This window comes from Bradysia coprophila, unplaced genomic scaffold (assembly GCF_014529535.1).
Source record: "Bradysia coprophila strain Holo2 unplaced genomic scaffold, BU_Bcop_v1 contig_350, whole genome shotgun sequence".
Classification (NCBI taxonomy): domain Eukaryota; kingdom Metazoa; phylum Arthropoda; class Insecta; order Diptera; family Sciaridae; genus Bradysia; species Bradysia coprophila.
The window spans coordinates 5,137,612-5,153,275 of record NW_023503608.1 but is presented as its reverse complement, the minus strand read 5'-3'; the positions used below and the strand labels follow the sequence as shown (position 1 = coordinate 5,153,275).

The following is a 15,664-nucleotide window of genomic DNA, read 5'->3' as shown; positions in this document are numbered from 1 at the left end:
ACCTAGTGGAAAAGTGATCTTGAGTTTTCCGTGTAAATTTGTATGAAGAAAAAATTATCGGTCAACTCAACATTCAATAAACCGTGATATGTCCTATGACTTTTGTATAGATAGGACAACTCACGATTCAATGTGTTTGAGATTTGTCAAATTAGGTCAACTTTCAGTCAGTTACCTTGTATGAAAATTTTCCGATTTTCCTACGTATTAGGGCAACTCAGTTTTTCTGTTTTTTAGTCGTAGAGTAGTTTACGGTAGCCTACTTATCCCATGTGAAAATAAAATTCGCTGAGAATTTTTTTTAGTCGAACAGAAAGTAGCCTAAGGTAGCTGTATTCTGGGACTGGTAAGACGACCAGTATCCTACAGATGCTTCTGCAAAGGTTTTATTGTGAACGCAATCTAGATGTCCCCATCCCCATACGACATTCAAACAAAAATATATTAAGAAGCAGAAATTTAAAACATTTTAAGTTTTGGTGTTGACAAGGTTCAAAAATAGGGTGACTATACATGAATGGAGAAAATCATCTTCTGGAAAACCTCCAGCTGATGCGATTTTTTGACATAAATTCAATTGTATTTAACAAAAAACACATTCAAAATAGAGGAACAGTGAAAATCAGCTTTTGGGAGAGATTTTTTTATCCTTAAAAATGCTCAAAGGTTCGCCCTGTTTTTGGACCTTGACAATACAAAACTTAGTTTCTGCTTCCAATGCTTCTATTACTTTATAATGAATTGAAATACCTCTCAAATGAGCTATGTTCTGCTGTGCCAGCTACGGCTCTACTCGTACGTTTTCGGAATAAAATTAAAGCAAAATAAAATGATCGAGTCTAGTTTTTGACAATTGAATTTCAACTGTCAAAAACCAGATTTTATTTTGCTTTTACCCGCACCAGCTTCGACCTCGGCTTCGACTAAACAAGGCATCAGAACAGTCGGAGCGTTTGCTGCGACTTAGCCCCGTACGACCCGTAATCCTATTTCGTTCGTAACCATAATACGTCCGTAGCCGTAATACGCCCGGAACCCTAATACGTCTACAACCCTCTAATGCGTCTGTTACCAAAATGCAAGTCAAGTTGGGCATGGTCAAATTTACTGAAAGTGTTCATTTTTAAAATTGCGCATAGCGCAATTACGAAAGCCCGTACGAAGTACCTCTCAAATAAAACCAACAATTTACGATATTATTTTCTATTGGGTATTCAATTATCTCTCAAATGAAACCAAAACTAGCAAAATCGGATGAGATTTACTCGATTTATGTGCAAAAAACACTTAGGGCCCAATAGCGGCCTTAGTCCAAGGGCCCAAATTTGAAACTTTTTTCGCCACGTTCTTTTCGGTATTCAATTACCTTCCATAAAAAACTAATGAACTAATTGGGTGTAAAATTTAATTTTTGCGTAACGAAGCTGAAAGCGTCAACTCTAGCGATATCATTCATTTTAGAAATTGTATTTCAAAGACTGCGTCACACTTTTCTCGAAGAGATTTTTGTTGGGATATTAAATTTGAAGAGGATAACGATATTTTCCTATTTTGATTTTATTTAGGTTAATGAATAATTCCCTAAAATTATAGCATACATTTGGGCGTTTCAATATAATATGCAACAAATCATCATAATGTGCAAATTCGTCACACTTCAGATGCATCTGTTGCATAAAACGTTGTATGAATCTCGGTTCAAAATGTTTTAATTATGCACACGTATTGTGACACTCGACCTGTATAAGTGCCTAATAAAACACTTTGCGGCCTGCGGTTTCAAATGTACATCTATCAAGAGCCTTATATAGTAATTTATGCCACCGAGATGCAAAGTAATTTATTAGGATCTAGATGTGTACTTTGAGGGGACCATCGATGTAATCACAACACAAAACAAACCGAAGGGACATTAAAAAGTACATTCAAAAAGGAAGGGGACATTAAGATTTTGAAATATTTGTATGGCTTTATTCCACGCGCTTTCTTAGAACGTAAGTTACGTTACACATAAATTCTTACATTCTTTCCGCACAAACGTTCTTCGTGTGTATCAATCTACCCTCTGTTACATCGATAAAGGGGACTTACTCAAAAGTTGACTGCAAAAAGTAAATTTTTAGCGGAAATGAAAACAAATCGTATTTCTTTATTAATTTTATGTGTCTGATGTAGTTTCAACTAGTAAATACGATTTTTATTCATTTCCACCAAAAATTTACTTTTTACCTTCAACTTTTGAGTAAGTCCCCTCCATACGATTCAATACATATTGTACTCGTAAGGAATATGCTTATGTCTCATTAGAAAGGTTAAGACTCAGGCTATCGGATACTATCAATTTTCTGCCAAAACTCTCCGAAAAATCTATGTTTTGCTATTGAAACAGTTTCACGGGGGTCCCAAATTGTATGAAAAAAATAATGCATCTCAAAAACTCCCCGTAAAGTTCAAAGTGCTTTGTTAGGAACAAGATGTGTATTGATGCAGCCTGCAGTCTCGTGGTACGCTGTACCAGGTATAGTGGACTTTTGTGATAAGTGCGCAATTTTAGGAGGAAGAAATTTGAAACGTTTTCTAAGCTCATTTACAACATTAAATAATTTAAAATTTGAAAATGTAACGAGATTGTCAGAACCTGGGAATACATTCTAAGCTAAAAAATTATTGATTTGATGTAATCCGACTTTCGTCGCCAATATTCCATGTACCAAAATCACAACTTTTTGTCAGACAAATATCAAATTTAGATATCCCAATTCAAATCAGATGTTGTATTTGACTCACCACGGTCCATTTAGCATATTTAACGTTTAATTTACATTTTTGCACATTTTCATCAAATTTTGTAGCGAGATTAAAGTCTCAAAATCACCATCGGGGAACTTTGACAATCAGTCACGAACTCAAAAAATATTTTTTAGACCTGATCTTTTTTGTAAAATAATCTGTGAAGTCTGGAGATTAGATTACCATGTGGACCCTTTTTGTGTACACTGAGCCCACCGTAAAAAATCTATTTATGTGACGTGGACCGAAAACGACGAAATTTTCAAAAATCGATCTGGCGGCAACACAAAATTGAAGTTTCAATTTTTTCTTTCTTTCATAAAATGATCAGGTGGACCAGCTGAGTGGATTTTCAGCTGAGCTTTAAAAGAACTAAGACATTTTGTCAAAACCGCTACACCCTAATATTTATACCTTAAATTCTTTCGATTTTTCAAAAGACAAAATTATCCCCAGTGAGAGGCATTTTACATATCCCAAAAATAAACATTTATCTTTCATTTTGTAATAAAAATATTTCACCCGCCAATATAAGCTTTTAAAAAAAACACATTCGCATGACTTGCAAGTTCTAACTTTTCACTTTTCACTTTTTTTACGGCAAAATATTTAAATTTGTTAATTTTTTATTTTTTAAATTTTTTCCTTTGTTGTATCTTAGATGAAAATCAAACTTTTTTTTCTTCATTAAATTCAAATTCTCTACTGCTCATGAGCTGTGAAATTAAGCTTCGACCTTCTTCTTTTTCTTTAAGAATGACGGCGTTCGGAGACCCTTCTTCTTTTTCTTATCCTTTTTGGGCGATCCTTCGGTCGAAACATCCTGATAACATTTTACAAAAGATATTCGATTAAAGACTAATTAATTACAACTAATCGAGTAAGAGTGGGGGAGGGATAAGCTTTTGGACGACGAACTTTTTTATGAACTGCAAATTATCTAGCTAAACGCTAAAGACTAATGACAAAGCATTTAGACGAAGGCAATTATAATTGTGGGCACGAAATCATCAATAAACTAAAACCACAGTCACTAACCGTGAAGTAAAAGAATGACATAGCAAGGGCCATCTAAAAGTCTTCACACATAAAATTAGAGACATTTCATAATAAGAGGCAAATGCATTAGGTCTCAAAACCGTCTAGTTTTAGATACTAAAATTTCATGGGTTCTCATAAAACTCTTGATTGTAAACTTTTTGAAATCATCATCAAAAAAAAAACTGGAACAACCGAGAAGTATCTCAGACTCAGAAAGATCTAGTGGAAAACATGCTGCGGTAAAATTGTTTATCTCCTGCAAGCTGATATTTCATACATTACGCGTTTCTGCATATAAACACAAACACATGCATAACCACAGCCTATACGATTGGATAATTCACACATAACCCACCTAGGGTAAATTTACTTTCCATCTACTATTTGAAAAAAAAAATTCGCCGAACGGCGGAAGCGAACACGGGACCAGCAGCATATCAACCAAACATGCTGACCACTACGCCAACAAATCACATAACGAGATGCAATTGGTGTAGTGGTTCTTAGTAACTTCTACATCGATCAAATAATCAGAGTAGTCGGAATGATGTGATTTGAACGAAATGTTGAGGTGGATAGTATATGTGTAACATGCTTAACATGCTTAATTAATTAATTTTAAATCCAAATTTTTGTGGTTATTTCGCTAATGTATGAAATATCAGCTTGCAGGAGATAAAACATTGTTCTACCTTGGTGTATATTTCTCGAATCACTTCTTATGTACAATTGTATATACACTCGCTGGCGCTCGTTATATACAATTGTACATACGAAGTTATTCTCGAAATATACACCAAGGTAGAAAATGTACTATTAATTACACTGTGTGGAAGACAGAATTAGTTTCACTTTCGTTTGGATTTAAACGAGCCATCTGGTGTGGCGAATCGATACATAATATAGATGAGACGTAAATGAAGAAGAAAATATTGGTTATCATCAACGATCGCTTCAAATGGTGAAAAGTTTTAACGATGATTTTTTTAGCCAAAAAATTTTGAAGAAAAATAAAAGAAATCGGAAAAAAATGACACAACTCACCATCACTAAGAACAACTTCGGGTTGGCTGGGCTTAGGCGCCTGTTTGGTTTCTATTCGGTGAACTTGGTGTTCTAAAAATGTTGACAATCGATTTAGCATAAAGAAAATGCAATTTTTTGTTGTTAGGAATTGCATACTAACCAGATTGTTCTGTCTGTCTAATTCCTAGCTTAGCTGGTGCTGAAATTTGCAGCGAACTCAATCCTTCGGATTCTGAAAAATCTGTGTCGGTATCTGCAACGGGAAAAAAGATTTTAATTACAAAATCACCCTCTGATCACCATCGATCCCGATCACTTACAGTCTCCATGTCGTTTTCTTTCGATCGTCTTTTTGTAGTCGTTTAATTCATCATCAGTCACCGAATCAAATGGATTCTTTGCATATGGTGCTTTGTAGACGGTTGCGTTGTGTTGATAGCCACGTTGAATGATACCTTTCTATGCAGCCCCCATCAGGACAACATGATCACTGGCACCGGATACATTGGCATCTTTGATGCGACTTGCCTCATCCCATGTAACTCCTTCGAGAATGTGTGATTGTGGTCCAGCTGATATTTTATCAGCACGTCGGTTGTCTTTGATCTGAATTGATGGAAAAAAATAAGGTAAATACCCGCACCAATCAACCGATATTTAAAACAGACAGAAATCAGAAAATCGATCTCTGACGAACATGCACACTTACAAGTTGTTGCAATTTTTTAAACTCCTTGGCATTGGTTCCGGCAGGCACAAATTGTAGTGGATTTTCGATACGCACAGCGGTTGATCTCTGTGAAGTATCAACCAACTTTAAACCTACCAACTTTTTTATAGTCCAGACGTCGTGACGAAGATTTTTGCGAGTTTTCTAAAGTTGGTAGGTTTGAACCTGACAAAAAAAAAGTTGGTAGGTTTAAACCTACCAACTTTTTTCCAAACCTACCAACTATTTGTCAAATTCACCAACTTTTTGCCCAACCTACCATGTTTTCAGCCTCGCAAAGTTGGTAAATTTGGCGAAAAGTTGGTAGGTTTAAACCTACCAATTTTTTTTTCATGCTTCGGGGCCGAAAATGAGGGCAATTTTTCGAATTTTCTCGGGTTTCCGGCCCTCTGCATGTAAACTCACATGTGCACCTGTTTGGGACGGTTGATTTAAGGCACTTTCGCTTGTAGACCTCACTTCGTTCGGCCTACAATCCGCGAAATTGCCTAAAATCAAAATCAAAACAGGTACACAAATGACTAATCTCGCTCGATCAGAAAAGTTAGTAGATTTGACAAAAAGTTGGTAGATTTGAACCTACCAAAAGAACCTACCAACTTGCTGATCTAGCGCGACTAAAAAGTTGATAGCTTTGGCAAAAAAGTTGGTAGTTTTAAACCTACCAAAAAAACCTACCAACTTTCTAATCGGATCGCAATAAACGGAAGTTACAATATCTACAGAGGTCCAGAGCCCATTTTTGATCTTTCTATGGCAAACCAAACACTTTCCTAAAACAATTTATTGAAAGGTAAATTCATTTGCAGTCTATAATTTGGATCTGTAAATTTAAGTTTTATAAATATAACAAAAATTTCACAGACTAATTATTAGACGATGCGAGAGAAAAAAAATTAACTCCTAAGTTACCAACACCGTTCCGGCGCCCAGCTCGCATTGCGGCTCTCCGCTTCGCTCCGGGGCAATGGGCCGGATCGCTCGGCGTGTTAAAACGCTTTTTATGTGCAATGAAAATTGGTATTACTAAACTTCTTTACGTTACATTTTGTAAAGGGATGAGTTCCCTAGAAACAACAGAACGCCTTCACGGCGTGGAGAAAGTTAGGAATTGAGTTGAGATTGAACCTACCAACTTTTTATCGCGCTCGATGACAAAGTTGGTATATTTCTTTGGTAGGCATAAACCTACCAACTTTTCAGTCGATCTCGATCATAAAGTTAGTAGCTTTGGTAAAAAGTTGGTATGTTTAAACCCACCAAAAAAAGATACCAACTTTCTTATCGAGCGCAACTAGAAAGTTGGTAGGTTTAAACCTTAATGGACACGCGTTACAGTACGAATGTTGGGTCATTTGATTGACTTTGAAGTTCAACGATAAGGCAAGTGCAAAATAACGGGAAATTTCTCTTCCTTAAGGCAACTACTATCATCTGATTGGCTCAAACTCTCCTGTAAGGCTAATGGCGTTGTTTGATTGGATTGCTCATTCACTTTTTCTCAATGCAATTTGCCTTATACATATTACTAGCTGTCGACGTCGACAGAGAGGGAAAGAAAGATCTGTTCGAATTGTAACCGAATTTCGCACGCTCAAAGAACATCATTTGCCATTGTTAACTTCTGCAGGATAATGTTGACCACGAAAGTTCTACTGTACCTACTGTAGAAAGTTCCTGCCATTTCATTTTCAAACCGCAATAATTACGGTACGCATACATAAAGTACTCATCCAATTTGTTTCGCTTTTTCGTTTTGTTTATTTCGCCAGTTGTTCAGCTGTGACTTAACCTTGTAAAATCATCTGTTCATTAAATTCGAAGAATTAGAATTATGCTGACTGCAAGCACTTTGTGTTCTTTACTGTTTATTGTGTAATCTTATTTTTTGTGTTATTAAATTTTAAATGTTTTGAAATCAAAGACTATGAATTCAAATCGACAAACTCACCGTGGTTTCGGCAGAGGAGAACTTCTACGAAGATTGGCAGCAAACGCTGCTGCAAGTTCATCGTCAACATCGGATGAAACTCGTAGTAATATCTCATCAGCTACATCCACGGATTCTTTACTGGATGACACAACAACCACGAATAATACCAGTTTATCACCAGCTGACGTTGGTATCTTAAATTGTAGTACTACATCAACCGATTTTAATGATACGGGCTTCAATTCAACATTGACCACCAACGGTAATGCGCGACCTCAAGGCCGGGGACGTTTGCTGCAAAGTATGCTGCTTGCCCAACAATCAATTTCCAATAATTCGTTTAATTTGGAGTCTGAGCCAAAACCATTCGGTATGGGACGTGGCAGATTGTTAAAGGCTCTGGCTGAAGCAAATCACCAAGCTGAGAAGAAAGCAGAGGAAAGTGTGGCGAACGTTGAAGACTCAATTGAAAATTTGTCGCTGGGAAGTTCGGAAGAGGAGCCAGTTATTCGAAGAGGAACAAGCGGTCAGTATTTGTGTCAAATTTCCATCCATTCTAATATGGATCAGATCCAACAATCGAAAATAATTATTTGAGAGTAAATTGGCCTTAACACGACCTTCCCCTCATTTTAGGAAGGGACGTTGAAATTATGACCAACTTCCTGGAACTGCGCTTCGATTCAAACAAAGGAGTTTTTTACTACGAAGTCCGTTACACTCCCGATGTGCATGCCAAAAACTTGCGGGAAAAATTGCTGAGTCAACACAAAGGGGTGATAGGAAGCACACGAACATTTGATGGTGTCACCCTATACTTACCGATAAAGCTACCGAACCAAATCACCGAATTAACATCAGAGAGTCCAACCGACGGTACCACATACCAACTGCGCATAATTTTTAAACGAAAAATGAGGATGAGCGAGTGCACACATCTCTACAACGTTCTGTTCGATCGGATTATGAAACAGTTGCAATACGTTCGTTTCGGCCGTAAAAAATTCGATCCCACCGCTCCGAAAGTGATACCGCAACACAAATTGGAAGTGTGGCCAGGTACATATTTACCGATTCGATTCGATTTAATTCGTTTATTAATACTCCAAGTAATTAACAGGATATGTGACAGCTGTTGACGAATACGAGGATGGTATAATGTTGAATTTGGACGTGTCACATCGATTGCTGTGCAAGAGCACCGTCCTGGAAATGATGGTCAATATTCACAGATCTGATAAGGAGAATTTCCAAGGCAATGCTGTGACCGCACTGCTGGGTAGTGTCGTGCTAACTCGATACAACAATCGAACATATCGAGTCGACGATGTTGATTTCGATGCGTCACCGAAAAGTACATTCAAGATGAATGATCGCGACATATCGTACATTGATTACTATATGTCACATTATGGTATCCACATAATGGATGAGAATCAGCCGTTACTGGTTCATAGAGAAGAGCGCCGCGTCGCCGGTCAGAAAGAAAAAGAAACGATCACGTTCTTCCTAGTGCCAGAAATATGCTACTTGACTGGCATAACGGACACATTGAGATCTGATCAGAAGGTAATGCGAGATATTGCCACCATCACCAGAGTGACACCCGAGCAGCGAATGCATGCGTACGAAAAGTTCTGCGACAATGTCAATAACAGTCCAGAAGCGACTGCAATTCTGCAAAATTGGGGCCTGTCGCTGGGTGGACCGCGCAAAATTTGGGGCAGACAATTGGAAAATGAAACCGTTACGTTCGGTAATGGTAAATGCATTGCCGAGAGGGGAGATTTCAATAAATTCGTGGCGAATCACAGCATGTTGAAGGTGATCGATCTGAAGAGCTGGTTGATTCTCTATACGCGACGAGATGAAAAAGCCACAAAATCTTTCGTCGAATTAATGCAACTAAATGCAACACCTATGGGCATGGATGTGTGCCGTCCGCGAATAGAATGTCTGCAAGATGAAAAAACGGAAACATACGTCAGGAAATTACGCAGTTGCATTAATTCATCGCTCCAAATTATTGTTTTGGTATGTCCGTCTAGCAGAGACGACAGGTATGCAGCAATTAAGAAAGTTTGCTGTGCCGAGTTGCCGATTCCTACACAGGTAAATTGAAAAATTACAATCCTCTGTGAGGAGACCACTTCCTAAACCTCTCACTCTGCTCTACTTTATGCGACCAGGTTATCAATGGACGAACGCTGAGCAACGAGGCGAAAAATCGAGCAATTGTTCAAAAAATTGCACTTCAAATGAACTGCAAAATGGGCGGCGCATTGTGGGCGATCAACATTCCACTCAAAAATGGTATGATCTGTGGCATTGACACGTATCACGATGCGGACAAGAAGAAAAATTCCGTCTCTGCATTTGTTGCCTCTCTGAATGCAACATTCACGCAATGGTTTAGTCGGGCGACGGTTCAATCGTGCAAGGAAGAACTTTTGAATGGATTGTGTCAGTCGTTGATTGCTGCGCTGACAGCTTATAAGAATAACAACGGTGAATATCCTGCTAAAATTATCGTTTATCGGTGAGTGAGATGAAGAATTTCGCGGGCTCAATCCATCAAGTGAAACAATTAAAACATTTCCCTTTTCAGTGACGGTGTCGGTGACGGTCAACTTGCTGTGGTCAAAGAATACGAACTTCCTCAGATGAGAAATGCGTGTAAATTGCTTGACGAGAACTATGATCCTGCGTTTACGTTTATTGTGGTGCAGAAGCGGATACATGCACGACTCTTTGCCGTAAGTTCATCTCATTTTCTGTTGTAAGATTAATACGCAGTTAGTGAATGCCATCCAATCCGTATTGTCAGGTCCATGGTGGTAAATTGGAGAATCCAGAGCCAGGTTGTGTTATCGATCACACAATAACTCGTCGCTTTTTGTATGACTTTTTCCTGGTGCCTCAGAGTGTGCGTCAAGGAACGGTGACTCCTACGCATTACATTGTTATTGAAGACACATCAGATTATCCACCGGATGTACTACAAAGGCTCAGCTACAAATTGTGTTACCTGTATTATAATTGGCCGGGAAGTGTGCGTGTACCTGCTTGTTGTCAGGTATTTACGGAATGTGGATGGATTCGACGAGACATTGTTGCGTTAACAAATTTTTTCCCTTTTTTCAGTACGCTCACAAATTGGCTTACCTTGTTGGACAGTCGATCAAACGTCAACCGGCTGAAAGCCTTTCCGATAAACTTTTCTTTTTGTAATTCCAAAGAATTTTTGATGTTTTTTGCTCGTGCAATTGAATTAATGTGAGTTTTTCCTAGATTTTTTAATTTTACAATTTGAATTTTACGAACTAGTGCGTCAAACGATCATTTTATCGAACAAAGCGATATTTCTATTTTTTAATGAAATTATTGAATCTTAAAATTAATGTTAAAGAGTGTCGTTGTCTCAAAAATTAATTTAAATCAGAAAATATGACGACTATGAAGAAGAGCGCCAGTTTTTTTTTCAGTCACGTCGTGAAGTGACACGTACATCTAGTATCGAGTCTGTGGATTATTTGAAATTATTTCTGAGTTTGTAAAAGGTAATTTAACCTTTGTAACAGGCAAGCATTTAACAAAACAAAGAAACCAACACCAGACTATGGTTCAAAATGTATACTTTATTGAAATTAAAAAAAAAAAAACTTTCCACCAATCCAATCACACTCGATCAATCGATCACACACAATCAATCATTTTTTGTCACCATCTGGCTCCTTATCGCGTCCACCTCGAACAGCACGGAAACTAGTTTTTAAGGTGATCGGGATACTTGGCTCTGTTCGATTTCCACCTTAGAAATGAAAAAAAGATCAAGCTGTGAAAACGTTTTCCATAAAAATTTGAAAATTTCAATTTAAACGAGTTTGAGTTTCCAAAAATATTTTTCACAAAATCTTAAGTGCAAATTTAACGCTTTATAATTATTGAATCTGTAACTTCATTTGCACATTTTGAAATGAAGTGAAATGAAATGTTTTTTGATTGGTATGACACAGCAAAAGTTACACGGATTTCGTTTTTCAAATGAAAATCTAGATTCTGTATTTGAGTGTTTCGTTCCAAGTGATGTAACTAGGCAAAAATTACAATCGTAGTTTCTGTGTAAAAAATTAAAAATCAAAACATGTCTTACGTCTAGCCGCCCGAGTCTCCCTGCCAGTGCTTTCCGCGCTAATTTTCGAGCCGAATGGACTGGGTTGACGTTGAACAGATGACGTGGCTTCATCCAATGCCGGTTCGCCCACATTCATAGTACTGTCTCCTCCACTCCCTGTAGTGGTCTCATCGTCGTCATCGTCATCGTCATCATCGTCACCACTTTCATTTGACGTTGACATTCCGTCTAATGACACGGATATAGAGCCGGTAGGGTCCGACTCTATTAATGCAGCCATTTGTTGATGCTAAGTAAATAAGTTTAATTAATGAGAGTTGGAGGAATCGAAATGGATTTTTGCATTTATTGCATTTAAGTTCAATGTTTTCGAGACTTGCGTTAAGGTGATCACAACAGATTTGAAATAAAGGGCCTACTCGACTCATTGGTCAGAATTTTCTTATTTTAGTTTCTCATGTCGGTTTTAATACCTCTGTGGATCCCAAAGTTTATAGCGTTGATAAAAGTTATAGTAATAACTTTGTGCCATATTTTCATAGTCTACAGAGTCGGCCTAACTTAAGTAGTGCTTGCAAAATGTTTGATACGTACGATTCTGGCCCGATAATCATTGAACTTCTTGATCTGCTGCTTCAAATAACCCGTCTTCTGCTTCATTTTCTTTTCCATCGTTTTCACTCGACCCTGTAAAATACAGAATCCAAAATTTAGTTTGACGTAGTTTATACTAAGAACAGGTGCCAATGTACAAGCCCAGAAGAGCTTGAACATTGAAACACCGGTCAGGATCTGTACTATTGAATGAACACTAGTCTGGTGAGAGATCAACTGTTGCAAATTCTATACTTTTACTTGTGTCCCGTTTAACAAATGTTCATTCTGTTTGTTTGGGTATAATGCTCATCGTAATATTTTAGTGATGCCAGTCATTCACTTCCAGACATGTTTGTGTTAATTAAACGTCCTTGTATTCAGTTCATTTTGTTTTTGGATTTCTATTTCCTCCAACCGTTAGTCGTGTCTCCTAAATTTATATGTCGACTTTTTGAACTTTTTGGGACTATATTAGTCTATGAACTAGATTCTCCTCCAAATATGTATTGCAAAAGAGCCTAAGGCATATCTAGCCACCGAAAAGTTCAATCATGTGAAGTAGAATTCTGTGTTAGTTTTAGTAACGGGTTGATGTGGTTTTGCATGAAAACGTTGATTATTTTCAGTAACAGTAGATACAATCTTGTTGCTAACTCACGTCTAGTGCACAAAACTACCCCATTAACTAACTAGTTAGCAAAATAGCTATTAGAAACATTTCTATGACGAATATTTGCGAAAGAATCGAGCAAATATTATCCAATAAAAATGGTCTTAGCTTTGAAGTAGTAGATTTAGGATGAATGTCATGTGCAGCAAAACTGTAAACTTGGGAGAGGAACCTTAAAAGGAACATTCTGTATCAGGTGAACTACAATTTAGCCCAAATATATGTTTGACATCCAAAATTTTTGTATGTTGGTCTGTTTTTTCAGAAACGGCTATAGTAGATTATTGACAGCACGACAATGAGCAAGTATTTCCTTCAAATAGCAAAACGTAAACTAAAACTAAAGAGGTAATAGATTTCAAATACTAAGCGTTTCATATAGGAGAATTAAGTTTAGAAACTAAGTGTAAAATCTAATACAATTTAGTACTTTTCTTCATAAAAAAAACTGCTGTCACTGAATTATTTTTTCATGAACAAACTTCACTGCTGTGACATTTCATGGGAACGAATCAATGTGAAGTTGTTACACAAAAAAATAGTTCAGTGAGATTGAAGTACTATAAAAAAAATGTGACGCCTCTACAGGCCAACCGACTAGGCGAATCTCTGGAACGATAATTTAAAAATGTAGCAATCTGAGATTTACTTACGTTGCAATCGTCAATCGTTCCTTCCATTTCAGCAATTTTCTTCGTTAACTCTGCGATTTGCTTATCCTTTGCCAGCCCTTCCGCTTCCAACTCATTCCGTCTTATTTCCGAACGGAACATCTCATCTTCTTTTCGTTGGAGTTCCGCCGCCATCTCCTCTACCATGGCATCAAAAGCCTTCCTGGCCGCATTTTCCAACTTTTTTAACGACATATTGGACAGTTCGGTATCTGGAAATGCATAAAATGATAGCATTTGAAAAATTATGCTTAGACCGAACTCTTTTTTCAGTCTCTCAATTGCCGACGCACCCATGACATGAAAAAAATTAAATTTCGGAATGCGTAGTGTCAGTAATTTGCATACAAGTTTGTTTAATAGATGAAGGAATTTGTTCTCGTATTATTCGTTCGTCATACGAGTCGCCACCGGTCAACACATGAATACCCGTGCTTCCACCTACATATTAAACACATACTAAGCTAGCTGACCTTAATCTATAAAACAAAACATACAAGATGTGCAGGGGGGTTTGCGAGAATTGTTAATTCTTTTGTCTTGAAAACCATTGAAAACTTCATAAAATTTTGTTAATTGAATAGATTTCGGATTTGTTCAATACTTGGTCGCATTTTAGTCCGCTTTACCATCGACATAATATAGGGTAGATAAGTAATGTTAAAGTAATTTTATACGGAAAGATCACATGGATGTATGTGTAACGTAACTTACGTTTTGAGAAAGCGCGCGAAATAATGTCATACAAATATTTGAAAATAATTGATTAATAAAATTGTTGCCCTTCGTTGAATAAAAGAAATTTTTTCAACAATTTTGGTCAAGTCAAAGCAATACAACACTTTGTCAAAGAAAATAATTGAAACACTGCATTTATCAATTTCCTTTCATCAATCGTCAAGTTTATCAAACGCTATTTTAGAAAAATTTGGTTTAAACATATTAAATAATGATATATCTTCTATAGTGGAGAGCCTACCTTCTGAATTTTCTTTGTTAGACGAAAATTCAAGAAAAGTTCAAAAAAAATGGGATTTGATCGGTGTTCAAAATCGTTTTGACAATCTGTTGGCTTCGAGTGAACCAGTGGACCGGGCGAGATTACTTGCGTCATCTACAAAAGAATCCTCTAAGTGGCTGCAAGTTATCCCATCCAGTAACCTTGGTCTTCTCTTAGACAATAATGCTGCAAGAATAGCCGTTGCTCTGCGTCTGGGCTGCAACATTTGCGAAGAACACAATTGCTTATGTGGAAAATTAGTGAATAAAAACGGTTTACACGGCCTGTCATGTAAGTTTAGTAAAGGATGGATCCCAAGACATAACATGGTTAACAATATTTATTCACATGCATTCTCATCCACTGACATTCCAAATATTATTCAACCGCCCGGTATTTCGAGAGTTGATGGCAAAAGACCAGATGGTATGACGTTAATTCCTTGGAGCAGAGGCAAATCTTTGATTTGGGACGTCACTATTCGAGATGCCTTAGCTCCATCATACTTGAAAATGTCATCTTCAAAAGCTGGTAGTGTTGCAGAACAAGCAGAACGTAAAAAACACAATCATTACATCAATCTGAAGGAGAATCACATATTCACACCGATTTCATTTGAGAGTTTGGGAGTTTGCGGTCCAGAAACAAAGCTTTTTATGAATACTCTTGGCAAACTACTGAAAAAGGCTACAGGAGAAAAACGCGCTTTAAATTACTTATATCAAAAGGTGTCAATAGCTATTCAACGAGGCAATGCAGCTTGTATTCTGGGCACATTCGAGAAGAAAAAATTAGATGATTTTTATTTACTTCGGTGAAGATCGCATGCTTCTCAACAATAATCTTTTTTATCGAGTAACTTACTTACTAAAATACATGTTTAAATATTCAATTCATAGGCAAAAAAAAAAATCCTTTTTCTCTTCGTTTTATGTTGTAATTCGTATTTTTTGCACTTGTATGTGTGCTATTTTTCCGGAATTTTGTTCTTCGTGTCTCATTATCTACAGTATATTATACGAAGTGACTATTGGCAGGCGCCTGCCAATAGTGAAAATATTATTAAAATGA

The 15,664-nt window shown here is 37.1% G+C and overlaps 3 protein-coding genes and 1 pseudogene across 3 annotated transcripts; 1 reads left to right on the top strand and 3 right to left on the bottom strand.

The window, feature by feature from the left end:
• Positions 1 to 4,647: 4,647 nt before the first annotated feature.
• Positions 4,648 to 7,111, bottom strand: LOC119081093 (annotated as a pseudogene).
• Positions 7,112 to 7,380: 269 nt separating this feature from the next.
• LOC119080401 (protein argonaute-3-like) lies at positions 7,381 to 10,986 on the top strand. Its single transcript, XM_037188730.1, has 7 exons — positions 7,381 to 8,046; positions 8,157 to 8,579; positions 8,641 to 9,632; positions 9,710 to 10,059; positions 10,129 to 10,276; positions 10,348 to 10,596; positions 10,665 to 10,986. The coding sequence occupies exons 1-7, from the start codon at positions 7,515 to 7,517 to the stop codon at positions 10,749 to 10,751; spliced, it is 2,781 nt and encodes a 926-aa protein (XP_037044625.1). The 5' UTR covers positions 7,381 to 7,514; the 3' UTR covers positions 10,752 to 10,986.
• Positions 10,987 to 11,165: 179 nt separating this feature from the next.
• Positions 11,166 to 12,066, bottom strand: LOC119080548. The gene is made up of 2 exons (XM_037188963.1): positions 11,674 to 12,066; positions 11,166 to 11,331 (listed from the first exon to the last, which is right to left on the bottom strand). The coding sequence occupies exons 1-2, from the start codon at positions 11,933 to 11,935 to the stop codon at positions 11,231 to 11,233; spliced, it is 363 nt and encodes a 120-aa protein (XP_037044858.1). The 5' UTR covers positions 11,936 to 12,066; the 3' UTR covers positions 11,166 to 11,230.
• A 150-nt stretch (positions 12,067 to 12,216) lies between these two features.
• On the bottom strand, positions 12,217 to 13,890 carry LOC119081092. Its single transcript, XM_037189833.1, has 3 exons — positions 13,887 to 13,890; positions 13,576 to 13,805; positions 12,217 to 12,342 (listed from the first exon to the last, which is right to left on the bottom strand). Exons 1-3 carry the CDS (start codon positions 13,888 to 13,890, stop codon positions 12,217 to 12,219), a joined length of 360 nt encoding a protein of 119 aa, XP_037045728.1.
• Between the last annotated feature and the right edge of the window lie 1,774 nt (positions 13,891 to 15,664).